Here is a 19589-nt window from a genome sequence, read left to right as displayed (position 1 = left end):
TCAACTATGAGTTCAGGGACCACCAGCAATCTATTTGAGACTTTTCTTTTGTTAAATTAACACTGATGATCTACACTGTAAAATCATCAGTGTGTCTACAGATTCATTTTGTAAAACATTTATCAAATGGGGGACTGTGGCCTGATGATGGGGTCCTTGAAATTCAAAAGGTTGAGAATCACTAATGAAGATCTATTCATATACCTTAGGATGGTACACGATAGGTTACAGATCTCCTCATATCCCTTAGGATGGTGCAGGCAATAGAGATGACATGCTCAAGCACTCCATAAAGTTGATCCGAGATGTAGACGGTAGACGAAAACCAGGTGTCCCAGTAAACCCAACACCTGGAATGAAAATGTAGCTCATGCGCTGCCATCGGATCGGAGGTTGGGTACAATTGGATAAGAGCAAATTAATAGCCTATATAAAAACAATCATAATCACACACATTGCTTTGGTTATCAAAGAATGGGAATATTCCTTTTATAACCTAAGTGTGTAGGATTTAGAAAAAATCGCAAATGAAACGGCAACCGTTAACATGTCACATACCAACTAAACTCACTCCAGGACCAATGACAACAAGCATGCGCATTGTTTTATAATAAGGTGCTGTTTATTTAGTCATTTCATTATTCACATCCCTTTGTACACTCTCCTAAAGTATAGCTTTGAATTTCTGTAGTCAACATGTGTAACACTAAGTCTCTGCCTCCTTTCTCAGGATACCTGTAGAAGAGAGTGAGGGAGGGGCGGGGGGGGTGGCGGGGGGGCTGACTCATTTCCAGTTCTGCCTCTTGAGCCCATACACCCATGGGCACATGTGGTAGATGAAAATGGATTTCATATTATATAGTAGCAATATGCTAATTGTTCCACATTCTACAATGTGACCTATGAGTAGAGGCTAGTGGAACGTTTTGGGAACTTGGGTCCACTCGTTGCCTTGTTTCTGTTCTGGAAGCTGTCAAGTGCTTTATATCCCGGACCGCTGCTTTACTATTTCCTGATGGAAGTGCTGAATCACTCTACCTGAGACCGCTCTCACTACAGCTTTGACAGCACACACACACACACCGCCACAAACAAAAATATGTCTGACTTAACTTGGGTAAAAGACACAACCTCTGTGTGTGCGTGTCACAAAATGCAGAGAAGCACACTAGCTTTTGTCTGTGTTGTTTTGAGTGGTGGTGGTCGGTGGGTCCGACAGACACATATTCAAAGTGGACTGCGGGAGTTGTGAGCGGCAGGGCCCTTCCATTTCTTTTCCCCTCAGCATGCCTTTAGACTCACACAAAACAATCAATGTGGAGGCGTGGTGTATGTGTCTGTGGGGGGCAAGCGTGGTGATTGGTCGGCATGGTGGCTGGGGCACACCATGGCAACAAAAACGGACCATTCACAAGCCGAGCCTCATCTGACAGACAAGGAAACCCCTTCCAAGCCAAAACAACCGTAAAACATTTGGTGCTGACTCCTGCGGTTTCTCCAAAGCATTATCTTTTCTTTTTTTCTTTTTTTTTTTCATTATAGAACTTTAAAGTCAGGAAGTTCAGTTTATCTTAAATACATCTCCAGTCATAAATTCATGCCCACCCCGACTCCCTGCGCAACTTTGTTTAGTTTTTTACTTTTAACCATTTAAACCCTATATACTTAAGTTGACTGGAGTCCCCCAGAAAATAGCATATCTACAAGCTCGCAATGCGTCGCGATCGCGACGCATTGCGAGCTTGTAGATATGCCATTGTCGCCGAATGTTCACCGCAGAATAGAAACGCTAGGGTTCATGAGTTGAATGGAGGACGAGGGGCCTGGATATACTCTCAGTTGTCCATCAGGCCCAAAGCCACGCAAACGACGGCCGACACAGAGAGCAGCTCTCTGTAGTCATGTGTTGGCCGTGCTACGCCATGTAGATGAAGGTGTTAATGTCCGTCTCGTCCCGTTTGATGTACTTGTGCTCTATGAGCCACTCCATCTGCTCCTTGATCATCTTCTTCTGTGGCAAAAACATGTTCTTCAGAATCTCCACCAGCTCCGTCTGCAGCTGGGCGTTGTTTAGACGCTTCCTCATCTTCATGATCTGAATGATAGCCTCCTGGATGGGCGGGGGGTAGAGGAGGGGAAATGCGTGAGAAAGAAACTCATCTGGGAAATAAAACAGGAGTTAAGTAATAAGATAACTTAACGTTGCTGTCGGTCAGAAACCTCTCATGTCCATATTAACACCCTACTTGATCATACTAAAGCTGTAACCCTGTTTTTGTGATTTATTTGTATTATTCATGGTGTCTTGCATTGATGTATTTTTGTATGTTAACTGTTTTTATGTCAGGGACTACGGATGAAATTTGCATCTCTTGCTAAATCCTGTGTATTTACAGTACGGTACTTAATATGTATTGTTCATAAATACAAACGGTCCCTCCCAAATAAATAAATAAATGAAAAAAAAATGTGTGTCTGTAATGTAACAATTTAATAAAATAATTGTGTTGTGTAAAATCATGGCAACCCTATTTTGGGCAAATGTTAATGTTCTAAAATTTACATTTTCATTAAAAAAAAGGCAAAGAGAAGCAACATGCTGTGAGCTTGTAGATCAGCTGATTCCGCTATTTGTTGTACAAAGAAGTACGTAGGACTTAAGTAAAGTCTTTCTCAAATTGAACCGTGGCTAGCGGTTAAGATAACATAACATGTCTATTGTATGTGAAATTCCTTCGTGGGAAACGCAGTGTTTGATTATTTGTACACACAGAAGGTGGTGCTCGTCACAGTAGTGGGAATTATCCGGGCGTAATTCAAGAACCCAACAGTTGGCCGGTCCTACGTGCATGTTGAGCACACCCAGTGGTAGTAAATTCTTTACTTAAGTAAGTAAAAGTATCAATACCACAATGTAGAAATTCTCTGTTATAAGTAAAAGTCCGGTAATCAAAATGTACTTGAGTAAAAGTATAAAAGTAGTGGCATCAAAATGTGCTTAAAGTAACAAAAGTAAAAGTGCAGAATGTTCCATTTCACAAGTTTTCAAATGTATGAAGTGTATAAAAATCCTTTGGAAATCTACAAGCTGTGATCTTATATCACAAATACACTGTAGTCGAAGTACCGGTATATGTAGGGCTCAAGTGGTATGTTTTGTAATAATAATCCAAAATTTACAAAGTAACTAGTAACTAAAGATGTCAAATAAGTCGAGTAAAAATACAATATTTGCCTCCGAGATGTACTGAAGTAAAAGTATTGAAAATTGGAACTACTACAATACATTAGTTGTACCAGTGGTTCTCAAAGTGGGGTCCGGGGACCCCCAGGGGTGCTTGGGGGGATTCCAGGGGGTCCCCAGCTAAATTTGTTAATATAGCATCACAATCACCACTACTATTCATGGCTATTCAACATCTGCTATTTTTTTTTTATATTTGATGTTTGGCATTCTTCTTTTATTTTTGTACATACATCTTCTCTTCTGGGTGTCCCTGGCACAAAACCTTTTCAGATCGGGGTCTGCGGCCAAATACATATAATTTTGGGGGTCCTTGACATGAAAAAGATTGAGAACCACTGCTGTAGTGGAATAGAAGTAAAAGTGTTGAACATTGGAACTATACTCCAGTAAAGTAAAAATACATCAAAATTGTCCTTAAGTACAGTACTTGAGTACATGTACTTAAGTTACTCTCCAGCGCTGAGCACAGCGAGCAGCTGTGCAGTGGTCTCCATACCTGTGTTCTTAGTATCCTGAGCTGGACTATACCCTCGTTCTCCTCCTCTCTCATTCGCTCTGTGGTGAGCTGCAACCGACCAATCAGATTGATCTTTCCCCTTTTCTGCACCTTGGAGTTCTTTCTGAGAATAGATAGAAAAAAATAAAATAAAATACAATTTTGTATAGAGATTGCATGTGATTTATGTGAAGAGATTTATCCCCATTACATTTAAACCTGTCGTCAGAAAAGTGTCTCGAAACAGCCGGATAGAAAATCCTGATGCACTCCCTCAAGCGCTTTACCGTGTAATGTGAACATTCATCTTACTAAATGTACTTTCTAACAGCCCTGCCCGTCTGTCATTTAGCTACTGGAGACATGGTAGGCACTCCTGAAATTGCCATTTTGTACGTATTGTTGTATCTACTGCAAGCTCAGCTCAAAACTAAAATGTGCACCATTTCTCTTTCAAATGACATCGTCAGGGACCTATAATGTAATGTGTGAAGAGAGAGATCCTGTATGTGGCTGGGAAAGATGGATCCACTTACAGGTACGAGAGTTTACAGCTACAATACGCCATAGACAATGCGTGTAAATCGGTAGACTAAACCTTTAACAGGATTTCAATCTGTCTTCAATGCTTATAAAGGGTCTTTTCAACTATACTAGAACCAAGTGAACCATGCCAATGCCGCAAAACATATTACAGTTTATTTTTGTTTATAAAATACCTCCCTGATTCTAGTTATAATAGAATAACTATTCTCCTCAAAGAACACCACAGGTTCTGGAAAGTTGGAAAGTTCTGGGTTACCCTTTTTTATAGTCAAAAAGAGTCGTAAGTTGCATTTATGTCTAGACTTTTATGCAAAGTGCAATCAGTTTGCTATCCAGTCATCCAAGATACATTTTAATGCCAGGTGTAAAAGGGGGCTGACAAAGAGGACTCTCCACATTTCTCACATTAGAGAGAACTCCTGGTTGATGTAGAATAGTGTTCCTTCTGCAAAGTCTTTGGGTGAACCCACCACCGGGTCGTACGATAACACCTGACGCTTTAGTTTTGGGAACGCCACCAAAGACTGGAGGGGGGAGAGAGAGAGGGGGGGGGGGGGGATCAAAGTAAAGTAATATGCCAGTGTGACCAAATAATCGAATTGAAACAGAAAATAAATATAAAATGACTAATTATGACTAACTTTGATTGACCTAACATTGCGTTTTTTTTTAATTATCATTATTTTTGGGGACAGCTTCTTGTATATAACTACAGGTCTTCTTTTTTCCAGTATATTATGCATTACGGATATACAGCATGAACCTCATTAAAGAGTCAGCCTCGTCACCATCCTTATGCCTAATGTATACTCCGCCATATGGCACTGTCCCACAGCAACAATAGCTGATTTACAAGCGCTGCTATTTTCAGCCTTACCCAGAGTGTGCGTCGCAGCTCGGCATCTGGAAGTTCAGTGGCCAACTTAAGGTTCTCAAAACTGATCCTTTCCCTCGGCCGCTGGTTCCAGGCAAACAGCACGGCGAGCTGGAACGTGGTTACCTCCAGGTCATACTGCCCCACCTCATTCTTAAAAGTTATCTGGAGATGGAAAGAGAGAGAGGTGACAGATGGTGAGATATGGTAAACCTGCTTCAACAGAATCCTTCACACAGACTTCTCTATAACCACATGAACCCTAGTAGTGTACCTATTCTGGGCATGTCAAACATTTGGTGAAAATAGCATACAAGCTCACAATGCGTCGCAACCTGCACAAACTTCAATCCAAAGCCAAACAAGCAATGAGACCTACTTTAGCCACTGTATGTGCATTTATGACTCACAATGCCATTGGACATGAGGTGGTGCCAGTGGAGCTTTCTGCCACTATGGTTCTTCTTGTAGAAGTCCTCTACTTCTGGTATCAGATCCTCCAGTTCTGTAGGCAGAGAAACGAACACCTTCTCGCTGCTCCTCGACCACGCGCCAGCATTCAGAATCTTAATGTTGACAGAGTCCGCTGCAAGTGATCATGAAAGGAAACACATATATTGTTGACATAAACCATCCTATAGCTTGAAATGTACAAGATATTATTAGCATTATACGGTACTTGTATAACATGCCTGGTAATTTAAGGTTTGCCGTTATCTCCACCAGGCCGCAAGGCTGGGAAGTGGAGATTATGTTTTTGCCTGGAAACACAATTATTATAATGTTTTACATTATTAGTCCCGGGGGGAAATTCAGTGTTCAGCTTCACCCAGTTGATGGCTGCTAAGATGGTTATGATGAGTACTTGGGGGGAACAGTTAGGGGTAAATGTCTTGCTCAGGGAAACTTCAACACATAGACAATTCAACACATAGACCAAGGCCGGGAGGCGAACTGGTGACCTTGAACCAGTGACCTTGCTATTACCACTAAGCTGTGGCCGCCCCTAATGTGAGCTTGTATGACACCTTCATATCGTCTGTCGGGTGGAAACCTCATATGTCCAAAACTGTTACTCTTCAGGAGTCAAATTCAAAAGTATCATAAGTAGCAGATCGACAAGCTCAAAATGTGGCGCGATTCAACGCGTTTCGAGCTTGTGTATCTGCTACTTTTGAGTGACGCTGTAGTATGATCAAGTAGGGTGTTAATTTACGAAAAAACACAAAAAGTTAAAATATGGAGATAAGAGGTTTCTGCCTGACAGCAACGATATGTGTTTCTGGTTGAAATCTGCCACAGAGCCAATCAATCAAGACTATGGTAAAATGAACTGGAACAGGAAACGGGTATGCCACTTTCCGTAAACCCGGGACTACAGTTATGCACACACTGTACACAGTAGCACATATATTGATTGCTACTCTTCTTGTCTCTTACCCGGCAATGCTAGCTTGTTATGTTTGTGCATTTCTTTGAAAGACTGGTTGAGGTCCTCCGACACCTTGATATCTTGGAACATTCTGGCCAGCTTGTTGACATAGTCCGCTGGCATTCCTACTTCCTGTTGAAGTACACGACAGTACGGTCAACCAAATAATACTCACTCACTCACTAACGCGCACACACACACACACACACACACACACACACACACACACACACACACACACACACACACACACACACACACACACACACACACACACACACACACACACACACACACACACACACACACACACACACACACACACACACACACAGGTCTTACCCTGAGCCACTCCACCATATTCTCTTCTATTTCACTATCTGCTGAGATGTCTAGGATGAGGCGACGCGTCAGATGTGCTTTGTGGTAACGCATGAACACGTCTTTGTTCTGGACATACTTAAGCACTAATAGCTGTAAAAGAGTTCATACAAAAACGTATTATGGCATATCATCACATACTCACAGCAGTCCTTCAGGAAAAAGCTCACAGGAATACCATGACAATTACATTTCACAGAATTAAATCAGCTGTTAAATACCCACAAAACTAACTGCTAGCTCCTACAAACCAGTATAAGAAAAAGTTTCCTTCTCAACGCTATAAATAATACAGTGAAGTATATGAGTTATGCAGAATGTTTTTTATACATTGTGATATGCAAGTGTCTACCAGGGGTACAATTGCAGTGGCTCGATGAAAGAACATTTTAAAATATATGTACGTAAGTTTATAATGTAAGTAATAAGATTACCAAAATAGTTTTCAGGGATGTAGTGTTGATATCATAGAATTAAAAGTACTTCTATATCTCTACAGTTGGAGCTGATTATATGGGTTTGTGTGGTGATGCACAGTTGTGAATGCATGCTGTCATAACCTGCTATAACATTTCCATCTGCACAAATACTGAAATGTGCAATTCATACAGACACTGGCTCATCTCTTTCTCTCAACCTTGCACCCCCTGGGGGCAAAGCCTAGAATTGGCTATGTCCCTGGATGCCACAAGTCACTTGAGTTTTCAGTCATTTAAAACTACCATGTGTGTCTAAAACATCATGTTTTTTTTGGTTTCTGTATTTTCTGTAATGTCATTCATATTTTTTAGGCAGCACTTCTTCTCAGGTTGTTTGAGCACGAAACCCTGCAATGCAAACACACTCTCTGGACGAACATCATCTCCTGCTCACGAAACTACATTCAAGTACTGTACTGCTGCCGTTCTTCTCTGTGTGGCGTTGTGTGTGAGTGTGTACTGTAGCCCCGTAGCCAAGTCCACCAAACGACAGGGACCGTAACCAGGACAACAGAGCAGATCCCATAGCCAGCAGGGACCGTAACTGTGACAAGATAGGCCGTAGCCGCATGTGCAGTAATGACCAAAGCAGAATTCACAAAATAGAGCTTAAATTTGGGGGAAAGTGAAAAATTGGCTTCTCACTGCCTCCATATGCCAATGGTCAATGCCTGTGTGCAAGTTTAGATCAATTGCTCAACCCACTGTGGAGAAAAGTGCGGATCAGACGGCCTGACAGAGATTCCTTAAATTGACAGACCCATACAAGCGCAGACGTACCACTTCTTTGAGCTTGGCCTCTATCTCTTCAGAGGTGAGTTTCTTGCTGAGCGGCGTTTTCCTCAACAGCATATCACAGTAGTTGGCGAGCAGCTCGGGACACTTGGACTCTGGCTGGGTTTTCAGGCCCACACTGAGAAACACAGCAGGGGAGGGGACGAAAATGTCAATGTGGCCTTTATGCAACACGCCATTCTTCAGTGGATGGACCAAAGGTATGCAACATCGTACAAGGAGCATTTCTCACCCTTTCTGTTTCAGGGGAAGTTCTAATTTAAATATAGTGGCGTCGTTCACAACGGCTTTATATGCCTGCAGGGCAGATAAGAACATGGTCATTGTAGATCATTAGACAACAACTCCACATATTTCTCAGAATCCTGTTCAAGAGATAAACACAAGTAATATAACTGATCATTGAGTGTTTTGTCCAATGTCCAATGCTTATTCCAAAGACACATCTCCAGTCTGGATAAGAGTGTCTGTTAAATGCCTAAATCAGCTATTCCCAACCTGTGGACCCGGGCCCATTGGTGGGCCGTGGGAATATTACAAGTGTGCCCCCAAATAATTGCCAAAATATGTTAATGTTGATAATATAACATTAATCTAAAGTTTTTTTCCTCTTTTTTCTTTAAAATCTTGAACAGTTAGCTTTCATTGTGATACCGATAAATATGAACTTAAAGTATACTACGTCAGTTCCATTGGTCCAAGCTGAAACACAATTAATTGACAGATCATTAAAATAAACGTCTGAAAATGCTATAAAAATGCACAGCCAAATGGCTGCTGTGTTAAGTGGTCAGATGGGTGGGCTTTTTTTCCCCCAAAGTGGGCCCTGATCCAGAAAAGGTTGGGAACCACCGATCTAAATTGTAAATTGCACAGCAATGTGTCCTCGCAGATTGCAGATCTGTGTGATACTGTTTCTTGTTGTGCTCACTTTATCTCTGGCTGTTAGGAAGCGTGGGTCGTCCTGAAAGGCCTCTTTCACCAGTCGACTGAATCGGTTGAATAACGTGAGCAGCTGCTCCACATATTTCTCAGAATCCTGTTCAAGAGACAAACTCAAGTATTATAACTCATCACAGAGTTGTTTTTTCCAATCAGATATTCATGTCAGCTGGGGCTGCGACAAACAGGAGATTTTTTTTAATATAATAGATTCATCTGACAATTATGTTTTGGTTATTTGATTAATCAATGTGATTGATTGAGACCATAAAAGGAAATGACTGAATTATGTTTTACACAGCTATCAGACACATCATTTTTCCTTTTATAATGTGGAACATTAAATAGCATCATATTACGTCATATTATTCAATGGAAAATGTTTTCTGTCAATTTACATGTATGTACCAATTAGGCTATTACAATTAATGGTTTCACCCCTTACATCAATATGTTGTGGGTGAGAAGTACACTTACTGAGGTGATGGTCTCTGCCGAGGCCACCATGTCAGCCAGGCCAGCGCTCATGATGTGATCCTCCAGGTCCTTTAGCATGGGTTCTATGCCACTGGGCACCTTGTCCATCAGGGAGAACATCAAGTGCAACTCTGCAGGAGGAGAGATGATAATAATAATAATAATAATAATAATAATAATAATAATAATTGCACTTTGCATTTAAAACAAATCTCAAAGTGCTACAATACAGGGTAAAAAACTGAATTACACTTCTAAAGTGTACACTTCTACACACAAAAACATGAGCATAAGAACTAGGAGGTAAAACACAAACAACTAAGCGAATGCTTTGTTAAAAAGGAAAGTCTTTAATCCTCTCTTAAAAGTGTCAACAGACTGTGGAGCTCTCGGGTGGTCAGGGAGGGCATTCCACTGTCGAGGGGCAGCTGAGCAGAAGGTGCCCCTATGGTGTGGAGCTAGGGCGACCGAGCCTTATGGCATTATGGGCACGCATACTCGCACACACAAACTAGAGTCCAGCACAAGAGAGACTCTAATGTCTGATGGTTTAAAACAGTGTTTAGTATAGGGCTGCAACTATCGATTATTTTCCTAACCATAACACTATTGATTACTTTTTCAATTAATTTAATAATCGAGAAGCATGTTTTTATTCCATTTAAATGATTTATATATATATATATATATATATATATATAGACCATACCCGGTCGGTGCAGCGCATCCGTGGGGGGATATGCGCACATGATCTGGCAACCCGGGAGGCAATTCGTCCCATAGCTGGGCAGCCCCGTAACCATGGCGACAGTGTTTGACACAAAAACGCTAATAAGAAGCTGAGATTTGATGAAATTGAAAAACCGGCTTCACAGTTAAGTTCAGATGGTAATGGTCAATGGCTGTGTGCAAAATCAGAGCAATTGGTCCAGCCAGTGAGGAGAACCGGGTATCTTCACTCACGTACTCACCACCACTACAGAGGTTACTAGAATTATAGTAGGATAGTAGGATAGTAGGATAGTAGGATTATAGTAGGATAGGATAGTAGGATAGTAGGATAGATATATATATATATATATATATATATATATATATATATATATATATATATATATATATATATATAAATTACAAATACGTTTTTATAATCCAATAAATCGATTAGTCTGATTAACTTCTTACGCCCTACATGTATTTTACATATATTTCACCATACAAAGGTTCAAATAGCCGATCTACAAGTTCCCCATGCATTGCTTCATGGCGCAATGTGAGCTTGTAGAACGGCTATTTTCTGTATCGTTGAAGATTCTTGCTACTGAAAGTAAAAGAATAAATACATATTTTATGTTTCCCCCCAAATCGATTATTGCACCCATAGTACAGTAGCAATAATCGGCGAAGCCCCCAAAACGTACGAAAATATGAACACTATTATGCCCTGCAACATCTGAGAGCAAAACGGGATGATACTGGTATAAAGCCCAATCCACACCAATGATGAGAAATGATGATGAGAAATCACAGCATTCTGAATTGTCCTGTTGCAGGTCGGTTCAGTTTTGGGATTCTGCTGCAAGTGGTTGCAAGTTGCAACTTGTTGCATGGTGAATCATTGGTGTGTGGACTGGGCTTAAGAGTACATTGAAGAATTTGTTACTGACAAAAGTCTTCAGGACCAACAATATCAGATATCCTTGAGAGAATAAGCCTAATAGCAAAAATGGATCAGAAACACCCTACATACTTAATTGAAGAGAGACCTAAAAGGGTCTTATACTCGGTCCCCACCTTTTTCCCCTTTATACCAAATCTATTCACAGAAAGTAGCCAATCTACAAGCTCACAAAGCGGTGCAACGCGTTGTGAGCTTACAGATCTGCTATTTTTGCTCAATGTTCGCCTATAATGGCATGCCCAGAATATGGACACTAGGGTTCATGTGGTTAATATGACGTACTGGGGCCTGAGCTGATCCACTTGACAACAGGAAAAGGTCTGTTTTAGAATCATGTCCTTTGTCTATTTTCAGCCTTGCACTGTAACAGCAGAGACACTTCAGGGCCATGAACATGGTCACATTATTGTAGATAGACACTATGGTTAGAACTACAGCTCCAGAACACAGTGATGAGTGGTTATTACAGCCTAGACACCAATCAGGACAGAGAGAGGCGGCGGCGGGCAGACAAGGGTATTCTACAGACGTTTAGGTGCGGGCCAATTTCCTGGTGCAAACCTGAGCTGGCTGAGCCTTTGGCGGGGGCACTCCTGCCGTACTCACTCTCTGTCTCATTTCGTTTGATCATGCCTGGACACTCGGCCAGGATGGTCTCCTTGAACGACGTCACCAGAGCGTTGACACAACACTCCATTAGCTGAAAGACAGAGAAGCAAAGACAACACAACACAAAAAAACATGCTGAATGTGTTTTACTGAAATGCTGAATATCATCGCTGTCGGGCAGAAGCCTTGTATCTCCATATGTCCATATATGAATGCCATACAGTCATACAAAAGTGCTGTGCAAAAGAAGTGAAAATGGACTATTTTCACTTCTGAGCTTGTAGAACAGATAGAGCTTGTAAATAACTATCTTCTCTATTTTTTTGCCTTTTTAATTAATAATAATCGCTGTGAGTTTTATAAATATTTAACCAACAAAACATATTAAAAAAAGCTTGTGACTAAATAGTAGCTACATTGGATCCATTGGAACACAGGTTCTTTTAGCCATTTCCTGAAAAGCAACCGTTTTGGACATCAAGGTTTCCACCCAATAGCGATGATATGGTATGTGTAACAGTATATTAAGTTAATGTATTCATAGGTACTGTAAATGAGATGTGGCTGGCTACTCACTGCTTGTACAGAGTTACAGTCCCGTCTTGTCTCCAGGTAGCGCAGTGCACGTTTCTCCTCTTCCCTCAACTTTGCATCAGCCTGGCAAACAGAGACAATCTCATGGACTCTCATGATACACAAACTTTCAAGTCTTAACCCATTAAGACCTGAGGCCGATTCTACAAATACCTTCTAAATCAGTAGTTCTCAAACTTTTTTGAGAACGTAATAAAAAAATATTCAAAATTATTGAAAAAAAACAGATGTACAAAATATACAGCGCATCACTTCGTGCAGCGCTGCAAGCTTGTATATAGCTATTTTCTAAAATGACACAGATCACAGATTCCCCGATTTTAACACGTTAATACAAATGGAAATGGAACTTCTGGAACTTGTTATGGAAAAATATAAAGCTCCAACAGCTTTGGATTAACAATTAACTAATAACTGCCAAGACTCTGGGGTCAGATGGATCATGGTTGAGCGCTACCTGCCTTCATGAAATGGCATGTGGCGATAACTTCCTCGACTTCATTATTGAATTCATTTTTCAGACAGAAAATAAAAAAACAAAAGCCAGCGTTGGCAAGGACCCTTTTTCGATTGTTGCAGAAGATTAACTCTTGTCCATGAGATTATTTTAATTGTTTTTTTATCATACAGCCATTGAAAGTGTTTTTTTCTTTTTTACTTTCTCATTCATTTGATAATGGTCATGTGTGAGAAACAAGAATAGCCTGTATATATAAGGTATTGTGAAAGTCTGCTCTAAGATAATGCAAGCCCTGTGCTTCCTTTGGGAGAAACAGGTGGCCCACAAAGCAAAAGGAATTATTATCCAACCTGACCATGGTCTGTCGAGTGAATTCACTGTAATGCCCTCAGGCCAGCATTATAATGTGCCTCTTAGAAGAACAAACAGCTACACCAAGTCCTTCGTTCCTTCTGGTATCAGGCTATTAAACGCTAGTCATTTGAAATGACTGTTGCATTCCTTGAACCCGGCCCTTTATATGAACTATAACAAAACATTTATTTTGTTTTATATGCTATTATATTATTTTTGTTGTTGTTGTTGCTTCATTGCTGTTTGCTGCCGCTCGTTCTTTACTTAAGTTGACCAGAGTGTGTTGCCCTGTTGTCTTCGATGTGTAACTGCCTTGCCTGAGAGTCTTCTGTCTTTTGTGTAATGTGACATGTCTGTGGACTAGGAATGCTGCTAAATGAATTGCCCTTTGGGATAAATAAAGTTGTCTGAATCTGAAGGCTGGGATTCTTGTAGGCAGCAACTCTCAAATCTCAAACCTCAGCAGCAAGTGTTGACCTTCACCTAACTGTGCCCATGTTTGTTTGTATTACAGTGGTGATGTACCATAACAATGTGGAGTACAGTATGTACATTGTTATATGAACCTTTATGCACCTCAATATGTGCTAGGACCAACGTACAAACGTTGACATGTTTGACAAACTTGACATGTACAATTGCTATTCTTTTTCTTTTCTTTTTCTCTTCCTTTATCTTTACTGTTTATAATTGCTGCAAAGGTGTCTCTGAGGAAGGGCACCAAACGATAGCCTAGTGGTTAAGGCGCATACTGCATAAAGGCTCTAATGTAGCCTGACAGCGAGTCACAGGTTCGATAACCGAGCCCGACGACCTTTGATGCCTGACACTCCCCGTCTCTCTTCCCTCGTTTCCTGTCAATTCCTTCTCAATCTCAACTGTACTATCCAATAAAACGCAGAAACCCCCCAAAAATATCTTTAAAACAGAAAAAATAGGTTTCACTCTTATGTATTTGTATGCAAAATCTTGAATGTGGAGGTAGATTGGACCTAAGCATAACCTTGTTGACTCAGGGACCATCAAACACATTGCACCAGTGCTATTGGGAAATACTACAGTGAAAACCATAGTGCAGAGAAATGAAAACCAAAAGTACTGCAGCTAACCCTACAGCTACAACCACTCCATCACTAACCAGAGCTTAAACCCTTACACTAACCATGGAACCAAGAAAACAACGTTGAAACGGGGAACAAAACTGACCCAGTCACAGAATCTTTACCAGTAACCTTTTTGAATACAAGCTTGAGACACCAAACTAAATCATAAAAACATGAGGAGATGGGATATGATGAACAGTCAACACTGACCACGAGCACTAAAATACATTCTGGTTAGATTAGTGAGGAAAAAAACAGCCCATCATCATATAAATTCCCTGATATTCTGCAGATAATCATTGACTTCTCGTGCTAGGCTTAGACCTAGGATGCAGCTTAGGTACAAATTGTACTGTACTCACATATTTCATATAGTTTTGGACTCCGTTCTGCTGGAGGTAGGAGGGCGCCTGTGTTCTGTAGAAACGTTCAGTAGAGTCCATGTAGGCCTTCTCGAAGTTGTCCCTGTAGATCTGCAGCTTGTCATCGGGGTTGGAGCAAAGATTCACTGCTCAGAGAAAACAGGTAGTGAATTTTCAAAAAGTATGCAGATATACATACATTAAAAGAAAATACACAAATACACAGATTTGTAGTTCTAAATTTGCTGCATGACAAAACCAAAATGACTGATACCCAACGAGACATTAGCAGATACTTGTGCAGCCATTATGACAATGAAGAAAAAAAGAAAAGAAAAAAAGATCTAAGCATCACAAAACAGCCCTATTCTAATATATGCACAAAATATTAGTAATAAAAAACATACTCTGAATTTATTTAATTTAAGAGTTATTTCCAACTGTTGACATGGCATACTGCATTCATGGTACAGAAAGGTGATTTGGATGCCAATGTCCACTAAATGGGATATGATTTTGTCACCGTCAGGCAAAAACCTTGTATCTCCATATTTTTGTATTTATTTTCATAAGTAACTGCCCTATTTTATGCTTCATCGTATGACGGTGTCACACAAAAGTAGCTGATCTACAAGCTCAGAATGCATCACATAACGACGCATTGTGAGCTTTTTGCTAATTTTGAACATTTAGAAAATTGCTACCTATAATGACATGCTCAAAATAGGGACGCCAGGTTTAAAGTGGTTAGTTAAGTCTATTGTGGGTTTTATAAATACTGAACTAATGAAAAGTATTAACAAGAGCTTGTGAGAAAATAATATCTACTGTACATTGGATCCATTGGACCACAGGTTATTTTTTCCATTTCCTGAAAAATAATGGTTTTGGACATACAAGGTTTCCGCCCGACAGCGACGATGTATTTTCTCTCACCGTAAGACTCTCGAACCCCTATGACCAGCTGGGAGTCGAAGGCCTCTCCCAGCCTCTCAGCATGGACCAGCTTCATAGCACTGTCTTGCAGTCGGTTCTTAATGTTGGAGAAGATGGACTCGTTCCATGTGTCCAGCATCAGCTGAGAGGACAGAGACCAGAGACACACAGGTATGGTACATTAACATGGATGCTGTGGGGGCACCGCTAGATGACTGGTGAAGCGTTACTTATACTTAATTGCGTGCCGTGTCACGCACCAAAAATAGCCAATCTATGAAAAATATTTAAATGGAGTTTTTATAAATCGACTAAATCAATTACTTTGATTAACCAATTAACCAAATAAACTGTGTATTATATTTGGTTGTACAATGGTGGCGTAAAACAATAGTGAAAATAGCCGATCTGCACGCTCACAGCTTGTAGATCTGCTTTTTTCACTGAAAATAGCAGGTCATGAAAAAATCGTTCATTAATTGTAATCGAGGCTTATTTCAAGGCAAAAGCTTGAAATAATCATGATATTGATTATTTTGATTTGTCCTGACCCAACAACGCGCTCCTTGTTTTCCTCACCTTCCGCACGATGCTGTCCTCCACGTTGGACTTCTTGTTGCTGCCTTGTTTTCCCATGAGCGTGATCTCCAGCTGGCAGAAGGGCTTGGGCAGGATGTCACACTGCGTGAAGAACTTCCTCCACTCCACAATGTAGGCCTTCAGCAGCGCCGTGTCATCCTGGTGACTTAAGACCCGCTTGAGGAAGGTGAGAACAGCGGGCAGGGACAGTCTTAGTTGGAGAATATGATCATACATGTAATCTGTATACAACCTTATCTAAAAGTTAGGTGTTGAATCCAAATCTCCAACGCATTAACAACAGAGATTTGCTTAGACTCAGGGATAAGAGCAGCACAAAGTTGAGACATTTTATGGCACCAAACCCTTACTGCTTGTGCTTGTTTGATGAAATCTAGGATGTCTTCTTTCAGGGCCTGATGGATCTTAGCTGGACCTTTGTCATCCCACAAACACACTGCATGGACGTCTCTGTGGAAATTAACAGGAACAAAGGCGGTGATGGGAGGACTATCTAGCAATCCCTATCTGTTCCCTCCTGGTTGCTAAAACACGACAGAAAGCTGACTGAAACCACATCTATCCCTCTAACAATATTTAATTTGATACACTTACGAGAAGAGGTCAAACCATTGCTGTTTGGTGACAGACTCCTGGCGTAGCAGCTTCAGGACTATGGGACGCATCAGATCCCATTTGTCCTCAAACTGGAGGGAGCCTTTATTCTGAAAACAAGCACAAAGTGAATAAACTACAGCACAACTCTGGCTATGGCAAATGTGAAATATCACCTGATATGTTCTCTGTGGGAATAAGGAACATTCACAAAACTGTAATCAATAGATTGGGGTTAGTTACAGCGTACAATAATAACATAGCATATGTGCTTTTCTCCTATGGACCTCTGTGGTCAAACTAAAGCTGCGATCTGTGAGTTTCATGTCTTGGCCAGGATTTGAACCCAGGTCTCCCACGTGGAATCTCTACCACTCTGGTACTAACCACTTGACTTGGGGATATATTGGGCTTATGAGCTTCAGGCATCGCTACTTGTTGTCAACCAGTAGGTGTCCTACCCACCCACACACCAGGCTATACATTTCTCAGTGGAAGAGTAGGGAGAGGAGACCACCTCCAGCCATCCCTCTGATGCAGATGTGCTAGTTATATTGTATTAACATACTCTACCATGCATATTGGTTCAAATAACATTTTATTTATTCAAATAAATAGATTAATAAATAGATTGCTGCTTTCAAGTCTAGAATAACATAACATGCATTGCTTTTTTTCCCTCCTACGGAACTCTGCCAATAGACTGAAATAAAAAGTTTGATTGCTTGACTGATCCTGTGTTGACAGTCGAGTCACCAACCTGTCCATGCAAAACCCCACATGATGACCAACATTCTGAATGCAAAGTCTCCTTTCCCTGATGATCCATAAGATCCTATCCATTTGTAACTCTGAGAGGGTCCATTTGGTTCCATTTGTTCACTCTCAAGAGTTAAATAATGTAATCAACACTAAGGAGTAGGACATGCCACCGTCAAGTCAGCTGCAGCTCTCTAATGTCACCCAGATGCTGCTGCATGAATACAATGACACGCTAGCTGACATAATAAGACTATAACGTTAACATCTGTGTCTTTAATGTGTCTCTGTACTGTTAGCTATCTTATAGCTCTTTTAGCAGCTCAGCCTCAGTCATATTGAATAGAATAGTAGCTATAATGTTAGCCAGTGATAACTAACTGGTCGTAGTGAGTAAATAAGACATTCTGCTGGACACCGCAGCGGTGATCCAGGGTCCATTCATGATTTAAAGTCAATCAGAACGTGGTGTCACACTGTGTGACATGGAGACCTAAAGGATTGATCCAGAGTGGAAGCTCCTACCTTCAGCAAATTAGACGTCGCCATGTTCCCCTCAACTTATTATGTCTCGCGCGATCTCGCGTGAATATGCTTGGTTCGGGACTCCACAGATTGTTTTCTCCAGTGGCGTAAAGTAATTGAGTACATTTACTCAAGTACTGCACTTAAACAGCAAGACCACTTTGGTAGAGGTTTGGGTTGTGTAGTTACCTTGGCAATAGTTGGCATGATGTAACTCTAAAGGTGGACAAGAAACCTAAAATAATTGCTCCATTGATTAGAAATTGATAATTCAAAATATGCTCCTTGTTGACTTACATTGTACAATGTACAAACAGCTCTCAAAGTCAATATTTTAGCCCGTAAACAAACGCAAACGAAATTGATTTTTTCAAAATCAAAATGATAACTTCCGGTGGTTTTTGCTATTTTTATTAAGAAGAAAACCCCCTGAGAAAACCCCAAATAATCAGGAAGTCGAAATTTTTATTAAAAATTAAAAAAATTAACAGTGGGTTGCTGATGTTCTATATTGTCTGAATCAGCTTTAATTGTTTGCGTTCGTTTACGGGCTAAAAGAGTGACTTTGAGAGCTGTTTCATTGTACAATGTAAGTCAACGAGGAGCATATCTTGAATGATCAATTTCTAATCAATGGAGCAATTATTTTAGATTTCTTGTCCACCTTTGGGAGTTACATCATGGCAAGGTAAATACTCAACCCAAACCTCTACCAAAGTGGTCTTGCTACAATTTCACTCCACTACAATTATTTTACAACTTTAGTTTCTTGATTATTATGATTTAGATTATTATTACAAAACATACATTCACTTCAGCGAAGCAACCACTTCAGCTGACAATGCATCACGTTGCAGGCATTGTGAGCTGTAGATCTGCTATTTTCAAAAGATTTTTAATACATTTTATATATTTGAAAACTTGTGAAACGAGACATTCTGCATAATGAGTACTATTACTTTTGGTACTTAATTATTACATTGTGATACTTTTACTTGTAGTAACAGTATTTCTACATTGCAGTATTGATACTTTTACTTAAGTAAAACAAAAATAGAGTAGTTTCTCCACCACTGGTTCTGGGCAGATTTAATTTGCATGGATCATAATGATTTATGTCATAAAGGAAATGATAACATGCAGGCTGCATATCGTTTCCTGTATGACAGCTAGCTAGGCTGCATGATGCAGCCTTGTCAGATTCAGATAAAACATGATTTTGAAAGGATGATAGACGAATGATTTATATCAAAAAGAAAGTACAACATGCAGTCAGAATGATATAAATAATTTCAATGGATCATAATTATTCATGTAAAAAAGAAAGCAATAACACGCAGTCA

General features: G+C 40.3%; 1 protein-coding gene across 4 annotated transcripts; it reads right to left on the bottom strand.

The window, feature by feature from the left end:
* Positions 1-621: 621 nt before the first annotated feature.
* cul5b (cullin 5b) lies at positions 622-18281 on the bottom strand. Of its 4 annotated transcripts, none has more exons than XM_084073903.1 (20): positions 18247-18281; positions 16963-17072; positions 16719-16818; positions 16348-16524; positions 15769-15910; positions 14833-14978; positions 12536-12616; positions 11912-12050; positions 9670-9800; positions 9182-9289; positions 8483-8547; positions 8236-8368; positions 6938-7069; positions 6604-6727; positions 5856-5924; positions 5574-5749; positions 5167-5328; positions 4695-4813; positions 3744-3867; positions 622-2110 (listed from the first exon to the last, which is right to left on the bottom strand). In XM_084073903.1, the coding sequence occupies exons 1-20, from the start codon at positions 18268-18270 to the stop codon at positions 1916-1918; spliced, it is 2457 nt and encodes an 818-aa protein (XP_083930029.1). In that variant the 5' UTR covers positions 18271-18281; the 3' UTR covers positions 622-1915. The 4 variants fall into 4 exon arrangements, with proteins under 4 accessions (XP_083930029.1, XP_083930030.1, XP_083930031.1 ...); XM_084073904.1 differs by having other exon boundaries at positions 11957-12050; XM_084073905.1 differs by lacking the exon at positions 5856-5924.
* Positions 18282-19589: the final 1308 nt, after the last annotated feature.

Source organism: Gymnoscopelus microlampas, assembly GCF_963454915.1.
Source record: "Gymnoscopelus microlampas genome assembly, chromosome: 12".
Taxonomy (NCBI): Eukaryota; Metazoa; Chordata; class Actinopteri; order Myctophiformes; family Myctophidae; genus Gymnoscopelus; species Gymnoscopelus microlampas.
Note: the sequence above shows the minus strand (reverse complement) of the source record. Positions and strands in the feature narration are given on the sequence as shown.

What these genes read in the sequence shown, in the direction of transcription:
- cul5b (XM_084073903.1), bottom strand. Translation starts at nt 18,270, where the DNA reads ATGGCGACGTCTAATTTGCTGAAG. An exon ending in ACTGTAACTCTGTACAAGCA is followed by an intron (nt 12,051 to 12,535) that starts GTGAGTAGCCAG and finishes TCTGTCTTTCAG; the next exon opens with CTAATGGAGTGTTGTGTCAA. An exon ending in CAAAGGCTCAGCCAGCTCAG is followed by an intron (nt 9,801 to 11,911) that starts GTTTGCACCAGG and finishes CTCCTCCTGCAG; the next exon opens with AGTTGCACTTGATGTTCTCC.